The sequence below is a fragment of the Mucor velutinosus genome (assembly GCF_035048745.1).
Source record: "Mucor velutinosus strain NIH1002 chromosome Unknown tig00000041, whole genome shotgun sequence".
Lineage (NCBI taxonomy): Eukaryota > Fungi > Mucoromycota > Mucoromycetes > Mucorales > Mucoraceae > Mucor > Mucor velutinosus.
The window spans coordinates 2,833,516-2,847,631 of NW_027041905.1; the positions used below are offsets into that span (position 1 = coordinate 2,833,516).

The window sequence follows — 14,116 nt, forward strand, 5'->3', positions numbered from 1 at the left end:
ATTAAAAAAAAAAAACCCCCCCATTAAAAATTTTTTAGCCTTCTTTTTTCTCTTTCGTTTTGCTGTATCGACAGTCAATCTATCAATTCAAGCACGCACCATGTCAGATAACAAGTGGATCAGCTGGGTCCAGCAAGAGGTTCGTCAGAAGCCAGAGCAACGTACGTTTGATAGAAGAGCGCCTGTCTCATCGATGCGCTCTCCATCCTCCTCGACATCATCTACAACAGCAAAAGCTCCTACATCACCGCCACGATCAGCGCAGCAGCATCAGCAGCATCAGCAGCAAACCTCAAGCACTCACAATCTTACTGCTACCAGCGATATGCTCAATATCGTGCTGCCCAATCCTACGCAATGCTTTTGTCGAAAACGAGCACATCGAGTCTACACCAGCGAGTATGGCCCTATCCTTGTTTGCAACAACTTTGATGTGGACCCTGCAACAACCACCAACAAAGCGTCCAGCAGATACGTCTGTGGGTTTCATGTGCACGAAATATCCTGGATCAAGTTTTGTGATACACTGCGAGCAACTCATCATGTCAATATCGATTATGTCGAACTGCGAAGCTGCCCCTTCTACAACTTTACATTCTGTGCCATCTTCCGCACCTCGAACAAATTCGACATGAATCCGCCCATTGTCTTACCAAAATGCTTTTGCCACAAACCTGTCATTATGCGCATCAATAGAACAAGCCACTCCATCTCATTTGCTTGCAAGAACGGCGATGTGGATGGTGCAAAGAAATGCAGCTGGATTTTGCCTGCGCATCAAGTGGCATTTCCAAGGCCTAATTTCAACATCCACAACAGTATCAGCCATGAAGAGTACATGAACAGAAAGCAGGAGACGCTAACAGAAAAAGTGCTTTGTCCAGAACAACCAGCGCCTATGCCTTTTGGTAAGTATCCGGATCAGCCAACGCCACCCGCTCTCCCCACAGAGGGACATCAAGCCGACCTTCTGGCAACGCTGTCCCAGCCCTCTAGCAACAATAGCAACACTCTGGACTCTATATCAGATTCAAACATACACCAACCCAAGCCTACATTGGCAATGAAACCACTGATCATTCCAACATGTGTCATGGCTAAACGACCCGCTTCACAACCCGACTTGTCCAGATCTTCATCCGCCTCTTCTTGCTCCAATGTCACTTCACCTGTCATGTCCTCAGAAACGGCTACACTGCCAACATCCAATACCAAGTTGGACGAGCAACAACAACTGGCCTTGCTGAAATTCGAAATGAGCAAAGTTCGAAACGAAAACTCACAACTCAAATCTACTATCAATGCCATGACCACAAGCTTCCAAGATTTGACCTCAAAATATGATAGATTGAAGAGTAAAACGACTGACCTTCAAACAGAGTTGCACCGCAGTAAAAACGAGCACAATGAACAGAGCGTGTTGAGGATCAACTGTCAAGAGAGGCTGTCCAAGATTGAACTGGATGTGGTACATTTAATGAATGATAACGAAAAGCTCAAAGAAGAGGTACTCGTCATGCTAGAGGAAAAGTCAAAGTCTGGTAAAGATGAAGAACTGAACAAATGCCGTTTATGCTTTACTCGAAATATCGAATATTGCTTGATACCTTGCTACCATTATGGTATGTACCTTTATGTGGCATGTTTGCAGACGGGCGTGCTAACGTCTATCTCTCTCTTTATAGCATACTGCCAACTGTGTGCTCAAAAACTCACTGAATGTGCTATTTGCAGAACCGAAATCTTTAGTGTTCAAAAGGTTTACACTTGTTAATCAAGTCTCTCTCTCTCTCTCTCTCTCTCTCTCTCTCTCTCTCTCTGTCTCTCTCCCTGCTGCTTTTATATATGTATATACCCGTATCTTTTCCTTCTTTCATATTAATATATATCTGGATCATCTCTGCACACACACACACACACACACACTCAGTTCTAGTAAATTCACCAAAAAAATTACTATATATATTATCACTATCCCTTATATTTCGTTGTATATGGTTCCCTTTCTCTTTCGCTATTAATTATCCAACTTAGTTTCCCTCTTTGACTTCAGCAACCACACGAAATAAACCTCCTCGTATGTCTATTATCAACACTGTAAGTAGACATTACAGAAAATTATTTATTACGCGCTGGAATTATATAGTTGTTTATGACGTTCACTCGCTCTTCTTTACAATCACTTGTTCGCCTTCTACCTTCTTGACAGGATTGATGACAAATCGCCACACAGGGAAAATGACAAGCAACACAGTCAACGCAATAGACCAACCCACCTTGACGACCAATGGCGCAGGTGTGTGGAATTCATTTTCAGCAAACTTTAAACAGATCAGGGTTTCTGTCAAGATGTTGAAGATGAGTAACCAAGCATGAGCGCCCATACGAAGGGTGGTGTTGTCTGAAATGTATTGATAGGCTTCTCTAGCCCCTGGAAGAGCAAAGAGGAAAATGAGGATCAAACGGTAGGTGTTGATGGGATGCTCTGGGGGGACCCAAAGAAGATATTTGAGATAGAAGCAGTTCAATTCACATAGTAAAAACTAATCAGCAGCTCGGTTAGATTCATCTACACTCAGCTAGAGGGTAGATCTACTTACGACAAGCAACAAGAGGACGGTACCAAAGTAGTTTTTGGGTGTGCTGGTGGTCTTCCATTCATAACGTGTCCATTCGCGAGGAGTAAATTGCTGAACAGCGCGTTTGGCTTTACCTTTGAATGACTTGATTTGTCTGAACCCAACCCAAGAGTATTGCTATCTCACATGTCAGTTACCATGCATCATCGATACGACTATGCTGTGTTACCTTGACAGAGAAATATTGACAGAATTTCATGCCAACCTCGATACCAAGCCAATTACACAACAGCACATCAAGAATCCACTAAAAAAAAAAAAAAAAAAAAAAAAAATCCCTTGTTAATGACCGTATTCAATCATCATCATGCCCTAAAGACTCACATGATCCCACCAACACTCTGCAAAATTATTCAGCTGATGTTCCAAAGAGTATTCACATAGCTCGAATGCAATGGAAATAATCCAACAAAACCAGTAATCTCTCAGGATCAAAGCCTTACCAAACCATCCAACGGCATGTGCAACCACAAAGATATCCATTTGGTTCTAGTAAACATCACGTTCAGCATCCTGCTGGCTCAAATAGTCGTCCATTTGTCCAACTTACTGTAATGTTCTCCCAGGTCAGAGCACATGCATCAGCATAGGATCTTTCAGGCAACTGAACGCCCAAGCTGGAGTCATAGTACGTCATGAATTTACGAGCGTCATCTTTGTTCTATAGGGATCATGATTAGATCATCACACAAATGACATGTCTGGAATTGACTACTTACCATGAACAACATGAACACCAAGAATAACTGATAGAGAACGCTCAGACTAAGTACGGCTCTCCAAATAGGCTTACTGGGACGAACAAAGGGGCCGTCTGGGAAATGAAGCATACCAATAAATACAAAACAAGCTACAGCAGCCAATACACCTAGTTTGATACTGTCTGCTGTGTTTTCATAGTTGGATCTAGTGGCAGCATAGAACATCAGTGCCAAAAGAACGATCAAGGCAGTGAGAGTGTGAGGATGAACTATAAACATGATGGATGCTATGAGTTGACAAGCCCTAAACCCCGCCCTGGTAATCATGATTTGAGTGAGAAACCCCCCACCCCCCTCCTCCCCATGTGTTGAGCCAAAAAAAAAACCCCCCCCTTTGCCCATCAGGCATACACATACACACACACACACACACGCAATTCCTTCCATGTCTTGCCCAGACTATACTTACAAAGAGGTTCATCGAGAATTGAATTAGTGTTGTCTTCTAGTTTAGTCACCTTGACGGTAGGCACAGAAGTGGGTGGTTGTGTCGCCATGATGTAATTTCGTCTCCTTTTAATTCAAGGCTCCTCGATAGAAATCGTTTGTTTGATATAGGATGAATGAGGTATATAAGTCGCTTGGGTGTTTCTCTTTTTCTCTCCCAACTACAACCAAATCTATACGAGAAAAACAAACAAAAAAAAAATCTAAAAATGTAGTAAGAGAAGAAACAGGAATCAAACAATTTCAATCGAGTTTTATTTTATAAAGGAGAGGGCGAAAGAGAGAGAGAGAAAGTTTTGTGTGTGACGATCCAAATATGAGGTAAGGTCAGGTAGTACATCTAAATCTGCCCCTTGATGTCCACCTTATTGTAGTTTTTGCTCTGTGCCATCAACACAGGAAGAGCTGTCCTTGTGTCCAGCATTGCGTCTTTGCTCTTGCTAGCCAGCTGCTTGATGCCGTGCTCGCGAAGGAACTTGGCAAGCTTCTTGACACTATCAAATGACAATTCCTTTGCAACATACGCCAACGAAATGCCCATCTTGTAACTGATTTTTGCCCATTAACATGTGTTTGTTTCAATATGATCCAGCCAGCCACCACTAAACTTACACTTTACAGATCACTATCAATGCATCGATTCGCTTTCTGCCTACAAACTGATCCAATAAGTAGCCTCCCATGTTGGGTGCCGTTTCATACAACCTAAAGAATTTGTGATAGTTTCCTTTCGCTAATGCAGATCGCACCATCAAAGCATGTCGCACACATTCAGCATGGTTTTGTAATCCTACATCGCACATTTCTTCCAGCATGGCATTGATATCTATATGGCAGCATGTTAGCCAACATTTGCTGTCATCTCATCCACAAATCATCCCCAACATGTGTCTGTGCTGGCTTACCCGATTGATTCTGAGAAAATAACATGTACAGGATTCGATATGCCAAAAATTCGTCTTCACAACCAGGGATATTTTGTTCGTAAAGGTATTTCAGTTGTGTTTGGCATTGATTGTATTCTCCAATATCTCCCTATAAAAACGGCATGTTATTAGAGCCGCTGTATTAACCAATGCCTTGGTCGATAAAGGTACCTTTTCTAGTGCGATCCTAGCATGGGTTTCATATACTCGAACTGTGAATTCTGTGCGGATTCTTTGTACCTGAAAAAAAAACACAACAGGTTCGCTATCAGTACATTTGGCTCTTTCCCTCCCATTGTTGCCGAGCACTTACAGTCAGATCCTGTCGCATGGACTTTAGTTGCTCGCAGATATATGAATAATTTCCATCCTCTCTCCACTTTTGTCGCAGCATCTTGAAAGCCTTCTTGAGAATATTCAGCGGTCTCACTGTTGCTGGATCAGCAGCCTAAAACCACATCTCATCAGCAATCCTCCATATACAGACACTTTCTTGAGATTGCCTACCGATGTCAGTCTAAAGTAGGGCTTCTCTAATTCAGTGCTGGTTCCAACAATCACATCATTCATATCCGCCTCTGCTTCATTCCCCCACACAATGGGTGTAAATGCCTTCTTCTTCTTTCTCGCTGGTTCCACCGTGGCAGGTGTTGCTGGCACATCGTTTTGAAATCGCATGGCTCTAAGCTGTCTCTTTCTTTCTTCGGCAGGCGTTAATTCTATGTTTCCTATCGTCGATGCTGTCTTTTTCGTCCCTATCTTGGCTCTACTAACTGCGTAAATGCGTTGTGTTGAAACAGTGTGTCCAAATACTCACTGCTTGTGAAATAAATCTACTCCATTGGGATTATTTGTTGTTATACATGCACTGCGTAGCTATTAGCATGATTTCTGATCTCTCGTCAGTAGTAAGTACCTTGGTAAGTCTCGACTGTTCCAATCAATCACGTCCATCATATTAGTGTTTTTGGCCTGCTTGATGATTGCTTTCAATTGCGTCTCCAATGTTGTCTTCATATTGGGCAAGCAGTTTGAGAAAGCGTTTGCTACATATTCCCTATAGCAACCGATTCAATACGATAGCTTTGTTATTTGCATATACTGCTTGCTTACTTGAGACTGGTTGGCCATACATCTTCCTCCTTGTCCATGTCCATATTACTCTTCTTTGGCAGAGGAGCAACAGCAACAGCTTTCTTTTTCTTTCCACCATTAACGACAATATACTGAGGCTGTCTGTTCATGATATATTATGTAAAGGAATCACCGTTGGTCTGCTCTATAATCTCTAGTCCGTATAAAGATTTTTTGGGTGGTCTGCTTGAGCCAATTGCATATGCTACCTCATGATATCCGGGCACATGCTAGGCATCCGACCCGCAAGACCACTTCCATTGCACGCACAGATGTTGAGAATCAAAAAAATTGTTGGATGGGAAAGGGTAAAGTGCGCCCGTCAAGAAAATAAAGGGAAACTCTCTCTCAACTTCTTCATTCATCAATCAATATGGTATGTTATTTCACAAAATGGATGGCATGTGTGCGAAATCTAGAGTCATGATGAGGGGAAATTGGCAGTTTCAGTAAAGAAGAAAAGATGGATCACAAAAGAGACAATGGATGGTACCGATGATTTGATGTTGTAGATGGCTGGATGTTTTTCCTCTTTTTCTTTGCTGCCCTTGATCATGTTTTCTCGTCATGCTATTCACTCTATCAACTGAAGCCAGCGATACTAAACATTCAATCATTGTATTAGACTTGCAAGAGAAGAAACAACGGACGTAACAAGCACGGTCGTGGTCACAACAAGGTTGTTCGTTGTATCAACTGTTACCGTTGTGTCCCCAAGGATAAGGCTATCAAGCGTTTCACTATCCGTAACATGGTTGAAGCTGCTGCCGTCCGTGATCTCCAAGAAGCTTCCATCTACGAGGGTAAGTTTTTGGCTGCTGTTTTATAATGTGCAGTTGATTGATCAAATCACATTTCCAAAAGAATACACTATCCCCAAGTTGTACGTCAAGCTCCACTACTGTATCTCTTGTGCTATCCACGCTCGTGTCGTCCGTGTTCGTTCTGCTGTCGACCGTCGTAACCGTCTCCCTCCTCCTAGATTCAGATTCCAGAAGGTAAGTTTGATATGCTGACTATTGATGTTTCGTAGTAACTGATCGTTGTTGTAATTAGGCTGCCAACAAGGCTTAAATCGGTTCGTGATTTTTCAAATATTTCCTACAAAGCATCAATTACGAGATTGCAGTAATAAAAAGTATTTTGACAAGGATAACATGTGTACATGGTTCTTTGCGAGGGAGATTAGTCGATTTGAATAGCTATTTTCAAGGGTAGTGGACATTTCGTCTTTGAGAAATCACTCTTTTCTGGATGACCCAAAGATTAGAGATGTCAAATTGCTGTCGTGGTACATCTTCCTACCAAAAATGCATCTAGTATCTAGCTGCCAGTGCGTCTACAGGCAAAAAATGGACGTCATGTATTTAAGAAATGCTGTGGATCTGATCTACATGTAGCCGTATCATCGGAGCCATTCAACATATCAAAGTATATGAAGCAGAAGGACAGCAAACGTTTTCATTTATGTTGCCCTCTACTGTTGTCAATTGATATATCTTCTTTAGCAACTGTCAAAATATTGATCATTCTACAATACAGACACATGGATATAAAGTTTGAGCTTAGAGCCTGATCTTGCTCTGTTTCCGGACAATGGTGAAAAGAAAAACCTTGGCTGCTTATGCGAGTGAGTACCTTGGGTATCAATTTAAGCATGGAATCGATACTCAAGTTGCTTTGCAATCTTCAAAGTCCATATTTTCAGGCATGATCTGATATCAAGACGTTTCCATGTCTACCGGAAGCCTCAAAGGTGAGCCCGGGTGATTGTCCGATCCAATTTACCCATTTTTTTTTTACATATCCCGCCATCGAATTGTACATGATGTGTAATGTAAGCTGCAAATGTGATAATCCTCCTCTTCTCGCATACATCGCCTGTCGAAATGGTAAGGATGGTGTTTTTCAGTTCATGATGGATAGGGAGGGAATAGGAGAGAGAGAGAGAACCATGACGATGGACGAAATTCTAGATTAGCTGGATGGATTCGAGAGGAACGATTGATGGATGTGTAGATCGACCGAGAAATCATATTAACACCTTTGGATTTGATAGCCTTCTCAAAAGTCTTTCATCACCAAGGTTAAGCTTGGCAAGGCCAAGAAGCAAAACCGTCCTTTGCCTCACTGGTTCCGTCTTAAGACTGACACCAAGATCCGGTAAGTGCATACTGTTGATGATGAGACGAGAGTGGATCATGGATACTTACATGAATACATAGTTGGAACGCTAAGAGACGTAACTGGCGTCACACCAAGTTGAACATCTAAATGATGCTCAGCTTCCTCTACCATCACAGCAACTTTCAACATTCTTCCCCGTGTCGTATATATATATATATATATGAAATCTCTTTGAATAAAGGGCATTTCTAGTTCAAATGGTTAATAAAATTAAAAAAGAAATTTTTTTCTTTGTTATCGTCGAGCGATTGTACACACAAACACACGCACACGCACAGCTTGCACGGAAACGCACAGAAACATACATTTGGATTGCAGCAACATTTGACATGACTATTTGTACCAAAAAAAAAGGGGGGAAATTGAACGGAGGATGGGCTATTTTCGTCGAATTCGAAATGGCATGTTTTTTTTCTTGTCTGTTATCAAATGGTGAAAATGGTATAAAGATAGAATTCAGGGGGGGGGATAGAGGGGAATGAGGGGAAGATGTAGATCTCTTGCAACTTGTTTACTAATTACATGACATTCGACAGCTCTAGACTTTGGTATACACATCTCATGTACAAGTAAATATGCAACCTAAGTAGCAATCATCTTCCTATCAAGCTTGATCATCATGAGATAAATACATATGCTGGGGGGGATGAACCATAGTGTCCCCTTGATTCCTTATCATTGAGAGATCTTGGTGTATATGTATCAGCCTCATGACAGTGGGTAGAGAGAAGCAGGGAGACGGAATTGTTCTAGATCATGTATCCATGTAGATATTAAAATCCTGAACCATATAGACGAAAAGTTAAAATAAAACCTTATTGAAAGACGTTCTTCTTCATCGGTCGTGCTCTGCATTGTATCCCTTATTTAGTGCTGGTCATCACCACCTGGCTGGTTACTCCAAGGATCAAGAGGCCCGCTAAGGCTTGTATATCTGTTGATGGCCGCAGAATAGCTTGGATGAGTTTCTTGCACTTGCTGGAAATTTGGCCATTCATTTTGGTATGGTCGGCATGTGTTGAGAATAGCTGTAAATACACATATACCAGAGTGTTATTTTAAGGGGAATGTTGTTTTTATAGATTTTGCTGATTTCATATTGTTTTGAGAGCGTCTAGACCCTCTTTGCATGTTGATTGAATGTGTCAATTAGAACGATACAAGCCAAATATAGCCTTTTCATCATGGAGATCAACGCAATGCAGCATGTAGATAATAATTACACAAAATTGAAATAGCACGTCAACGTAACCCATGACATTTGTCAACGAAACGCCAACCCTGATGGGCTTTCCTTTGAGTGATGATGAAGTACCTCCTTAAAACTACATGTAAATGATTGAATTGTGCGTCTATATAAATGCATCCTTATATTCTTTTTATCTTTGTTTTCTTGCCTCTTTATTCGACTGTCTCATTAAATCCATGTGTATTTTTATTCAAGAAATCAAAGTTAATCAAGCAGCATCAACAAAGCCTGAAATCCCATGCAATGACATGTCGTTCAACATTAAACCGTTGAATCTACAAGGTGGTCAATGGTGAGCTGCCTCATGGATAATTCTACTCGTTTTCAATACTAATGCCCATCATTTTGAACAGTACCTGGTGCGGCAAATATGGCCACAAGAGATCCTCATGTCCACTGTTAAAGTAACAAAACGGTAGCATTGGATACCGTGCTCGCCCTACTATTGCCAACATTCTTTCTTAATCAGAGCACTTTCAACTTTGCAATAACAACAACAAGAACAAGAACAAACTCCATATGTCTTTCTTTCATAAGCACAAACCACTCAAGTTAAAAAAAAAAAAAAAAAAAAAAAAAGGATTATCCATCATATGTAAATATCATCTCTTTCGTTCCCCTTCTATCACTATGCCCTAGCTTTTTCTTTCTTCTGTATTGTCTCTTTCATATCAAAAGTTTCTTCCTCTCCATAACTCATATGTCACCTCTATATCAGCAACAACAACAGCAACACACAAGCATAAATAAAGTATTTAATTGTCCCTCTCAATTCATTCAATCGTGTATTCATGCCACCCTCTATCATCATGCCATCTCCGAGTTTTTTTTTTTTTTTTTTTTTTTTCTAGCTTGTAATTGCAGCAGCCAACTCAATATGACATGCTTGCCTCAATTATTGCTTTAACGCGATACTGGACTAAATCTTGCCGTATGCAAAAAGCAAAAAAAAAAAAAAAACCCCCCTTAAATAGGAAGACATTTGGCGTCACTTGTCAAACAAGACTCAACAAAATCGATAAATAACACACGACTTTCTGGAACATACATTGACGATCGTTTATACTACCATGGTAAACAATAATGGCTCATCGTTGTTTCTGAATGAATGCTTTTGTTTCATACTTGTAAAGTAAATACATTGGGCGCAATGACATGTATCACTTGATATGCTTCCGTATAGTAGCATATTCTGTGGCATATTCAAGCATTGCATTTTTTGAAATGAAAAACTGAACTGGTTCCTCGTGCTTGAAATATCAAATGCTCAGTTAGTTTTGATACGAAATGACCAAGTTTTAAGACTATCATTCCTTTAGGATTGGTTTTGTAGTGCAATGCCTCGACATTGATGCAATGCTCTCTTGCTTTTATGCGATGAGCATATTTGAATTTGTATACAAAGCATAATGCAGAGCAGAAACTGTTTTTCTAGACCTCCTGTTTATAGCTCTAGTTTTTAGTTTAACAAAATAATAGGCGTTTGCGCATGAACAGTTCTGTAAATCCTAATGATTGCCAAATACATAAACAAATCAGCCTCACTTGTTGTGTCTAGTTACACGGGCAAACGTTCTGGAAAAAGTTTGTTTGTAATACTCTTTTTTTGCAATACGGAGAGCACGCTGTAGATTAGTATCACACTTCAATTCCTCTGTGTATGAAGATTGAGCGATATGGCTCAGGTCCATTTAACGGTCTTTGACACTTATTGCTGGCTGAGAGCCTATAATTTAAGGGGGGGGGAAGGTCAAAATGGCAACCATGATCCTCATGCCATTTAATTTTATATGCTACTAATGATTGCGCCCATCTTTAATTAAAAACACCAACACTCTCAGCAATAACAGCAGGGCTTATAGATAGATGGTAGGGCTATAGCATGTATACACAGCAATGAAATAACTCTTCTACTGCTGTGATGGTCAATAACAAATAAATAGACATTGCCATTTTTTTTTTTTTTTTAGCACTGAGCTCAGAATTTAAGCTGATGTTAAGCCCCCACGCCCCTTTTTCCTTTTTCTCAGTATCACATTCAGGCATGAATGAACAAGAGTCCATAGTAGATATGGGGAAGCGCCCCTCTCGTCAGCGACGACATTTGCCTACTTCCATCACATCAGCAGCCAAAACTCGGTCAAATAAAGAGCGGCGCAACATTGCATTGATCAGCATGCTTAATCAAAAAGAGGATGACAACTGCAAAAGCACAGAATATGAGCCTACAACTACAGCAACAAGACGCAGAAAGCCACATCAGCAGCAGCAACAACAGATACACAAACAAAAGGCGCGTCAGTTTGTCACCAAGTCGAAAAAGACAGCTGTTAGTACTACCAAACTGATTCTATATGCCCTGAGCAGCTTGTGGATTGTGTTTGTCATGTACCGCATCTACTACAGCGTGCAAACTGAAGACATGAGCTACCTGAGCATTGTTCATTTTATATCAAAAAAGGTAACTGATCTGATGCACGAGCCAACATTGTAAGAAAGGGGGATTCCTCTTTGTACCAGACAAGAGCTCCAAATATGACGCATTTAAAGAGAGAGAGAGTAAAGAAATTAGGGGATACTTTTTGTTATTTTTCGCTCGTTAGTATAAGGTTTTGTAATGCCTTCTAATTTAAATAAACTTGACTACTCTACAACAACAACAACAACAACAACAACAACAACAACAATGATAAATAACCTTGGCTTTTTCCTATTCTTGTTTTCTTTCTTTCTCTTTTGTTTTTACTCCTCTTTTGCCTTATGGAACATGATGTATCAACCGCAAGATCAAGAAAACTACATGTACAACAACAGCAGTACTACAGCCACCACTGCTACTGTAAACAATAACGGCGGTTTGGCGGCGGGTTGGTCCGAAAATCATCAACAACAGCCATCTTCAGACAAGCCAACGCATCCAGAATGGGGTGTTATGAAAGAACAGGATTTCCATCCACTTACTTTGAAGCACCAACGTGATTTGGAAAACCTACATCAGGCCAACAACTTTATTACGGATTTTTACTTTTGGCAAGCAAATTTGGGTGGTTATTGTATGGCGGATATGATCCAAAATGTGGTAGTTTCCTCTGAAGGCGCTTTTGTATTAATAAGAAGAATTGTTGAAGGCGCTCCACACCCAGGTAGAAGAAAGAAGAATAAGGCTTAAGGTTGATAAAAGGGCATATTGTGACAGATCTGGTATTCGTTATGTGTATGATTGGTATATCTCTAGTTACAATGGGTATATACATAAAACGCGATTCTTCTTCTCTTTATAATAAAATAATTTGGTACTATGGCGAATATAGGTTGCTGTGAGTGTGAAAAGACGCTTACCGTGCATTGTGCATTTTCTATTTTTCCTGCTAATATGCTTGTTACGACCGCAAACTAAGTCTGTTAATTACGTTGCATGCATTTCATTGTTATACACATATAAAGGTCAAAAAGAAGGAGTATTTTTCACTCAAGTAGAGCATGTATATATCTAGAGGGGCAACTTGTGCTAGTGTTCGCACAAGATGTAGATTAAAGCGAATCAGGCAAGATGTAAGCAAGGCAACGGCCGATCCAAGCCAAAACCAAGCTTGCTACTGTTGGTTTTAGGTTCTTATTATCGCGATTGAGCAGCCAGTGTACTCAAAAAGAAACAAACAGACCTTGACCGACGTCAAGATGCTCTTGGCCTAGTATTGATACATGTCATTCTAGTGTTGTGTAACAAATTATCACTTTCATACGTTTGTCCATCATCAGACCCCTCCATAACTCATCTGGATCTGCGCATTTGGCTCTTTTTCGATGCTTTACACCTCCACTAATGGAACAATCTCATTTACGAGCAGACAGCATACTTGCATTACCACTCAACACTCAATACTATGCTAAATAGAGCAAAAATTGAGTGTATTCGACAGTTGATTTCTCGCATTGCAGGCTTTATTAGGCTGTCATATTGGCACCAAACAATTGCCCTCATCTGGCAGTTACTTTCTGACCGCCTTTGCTCAACTTTTTGGGGACCAAAAAAAAATGGCCAAAAATCGACCAAAAAGCATGAGGTAACCCTCATGGTTTTTATCAAAAATCAAACGATCGCGTTTTTCACTTTGATGACGAAGACTTTTACTATGGTATACCTTAAATCAAAATGTTTCTGTCGATCCAACGTAACACCTGAAATCGTCTTTATAAGACTTTGATATGTAAAATTTCGACTTTTTGGCCAGAAACCTCTTTTCATGTTTTCATAAATTGCTTAATAAGTTTATTAAAAACTTCTACTTTATTTAGTACCATTGGATGCGCCTTGAAAAGCACTCCAAGAAAGCTTAAAGAAGCATAGGGTGATTATCATACTTTATATAGTCGAATCTTGCAAAATAGATCAATCGAGTCGAAATTTGTTAAGATCTGGCCAATCTAGAACAGACTGTGATTCTGGGTTTGAATTATCTTTGGCGGCTAGTGGGGCTGGCTAGCAAACTCAATGCCCTTTTCATCATGAAGGTAACAATAGATGCTTTTGAAGCCAATATAAAGTAGTTGGTAAACTACATAGTACTACCGTTAGCCATGCAGTTTTTTTTTGAAGTCTCTTGTATAATAAGGCCAGTCCACCAAAATACTTGTAAGGCCAACTTTTTTCCTTTTTGAAGCTTTGAGCTGAAGCAAATAGGAGGCATTCCGAAACTTAACACTACACAGAAGGCAATTGCAATAAAGAATGAGTTGTTATAAATATACCTATTTTAGAGAATAAAAAGTGTT

General features: G+C 40.3%; 6 protein-coding genes across 6 annotated transcripts; 4 read left to right on the plus strand and 2 right to left on the minus strand.

Moving 5' to 3' along the window:
* Window positions 1-100: 100 nt before the first annotated feature.
* On the plus strand, window positions 101-1,774 carry ATC70_001118 (uncharacterized protein; the record flags this gene model as incomplete). Its single annotated transcript, XM_064820520.1, has 2 exons — window positions 101-1,622; window positions 1,686-1,774. The coding sequence occupies 2 exons, from the start codon at window positions 101-103 to the stop codon at window positions 1,772-1,774; spliced, it is 1,611 nt and encodes a 536-aa protein (XP_064684440.1).
* Window positions 1,775-2,159: 385 nt separating this feature from the next.
* On the minus strand, window positions 2,160-3,897 carry ATC70_001119 (uncharacterized protein; the record flags this gene model as incomplete). Its single annotated transcript, XM_064820521.1, has 7 exons — window positions 2,160-2,543; window positions 2,601-2,756; window positions 2,809-2,886; window positions 2,964-3,128; window positions 3,190-3,300; window positions 3,359-3,609; window positions 3,810-3,897. The coding sequence occupies 7 exons, from the start codon at window positions 3,895-3,897 to the stop codon at window positions 2,160-2,162; spliced, it is 1,233 nt and encodes a 410-aa protein (XP_064684441.1).
* A 290-nt stretch (window positions 3,898-4,187) lies between these two features.
* Window positions 4,188-6,017, minus strand: ATC70_001120 (Lipoyl synthase, mitochondrial (Lipoate synthase) (LS) (Lip-syn) (Lipoic acid synthase); the record flags this gene model as incomplete). The annotated part of the gene is made up of 9 exons (XM_064820522.1): window positions 4,188-4,395; window positions 4,460-4,673; window positions 4,753-4,882; window positions 4,945-5,013; window positions 5,087-5,221; window positions 5,281-5,539; window positions 5,591-5,641; window positions 5,690-5,830; window positions 5,887-6,017. 9 exons carry the CDS (start codon window positions 6,015-6,017, stop codon window positions 4,188-4,190), a joined length of 1,338 nt encoding a protein of 445 aa, XP_064684442.1.
* A 263-nt stretch (window positions 6,018-6,280) lies between these two features.
* On the plus strand, window positions 6,281-6,981 carry ATC70_001121 (uncharacterized protein; the record flags this gene model as incomplete). Its single annotated transcript, XM_064820523.1, has 4 exons — window positions 6,281-6,283; window positions 6,533-6,710; window positions 6,772-6,905; window positions 6,964-6,981. The coding sequence occupies 4 exons, from the start codon at window positions 6,281-6,283 to the stop codon at window positions 6,979-6,981; spliced, it is 333 nt and encodes a 110-aa protein (XP_064684443.1).
* Window positions 6,982-11,387: 4,406 nt separating this feature from the next.
* On the plus strand, window positions 11,388-11,837 carry ATC70_001122 (uncharacterized protein; the record flags this gene model as incomplete). The annotated part of the gene is made up of 1 exon (XM_064820524.1): window positions 11,388-11,837. The coding sequence occupies one exon, from the start codon at window positions 11,388-11,390 to the stop codon at window positions 11,835-11,837; it is 450 nt and encodes a 149-aa protein (XP_064684444.1).
* A 306-nt stretch (window positions 11,838-12,143) lies between these two features.
* ATC70_001123 (uncharacterized protein) lies at window positions 12,144-12,512 on the plus strand (the record flags this gene model as incomplete). Its single annotated transcript, XM_064820525.1, has 1 exon — window positions 12,144-12,512. The coding sequence occupies one exon, from the start codon at window positions 12,144-12,146 to the stop codon at window positions 12,510-12,512; it is 369 nt and encodes a 122-aa protein (XP_064684445.1).
* Between the last annotated feature and the right edge of the window lie 1,604 nt (window positions 12,513-14,116).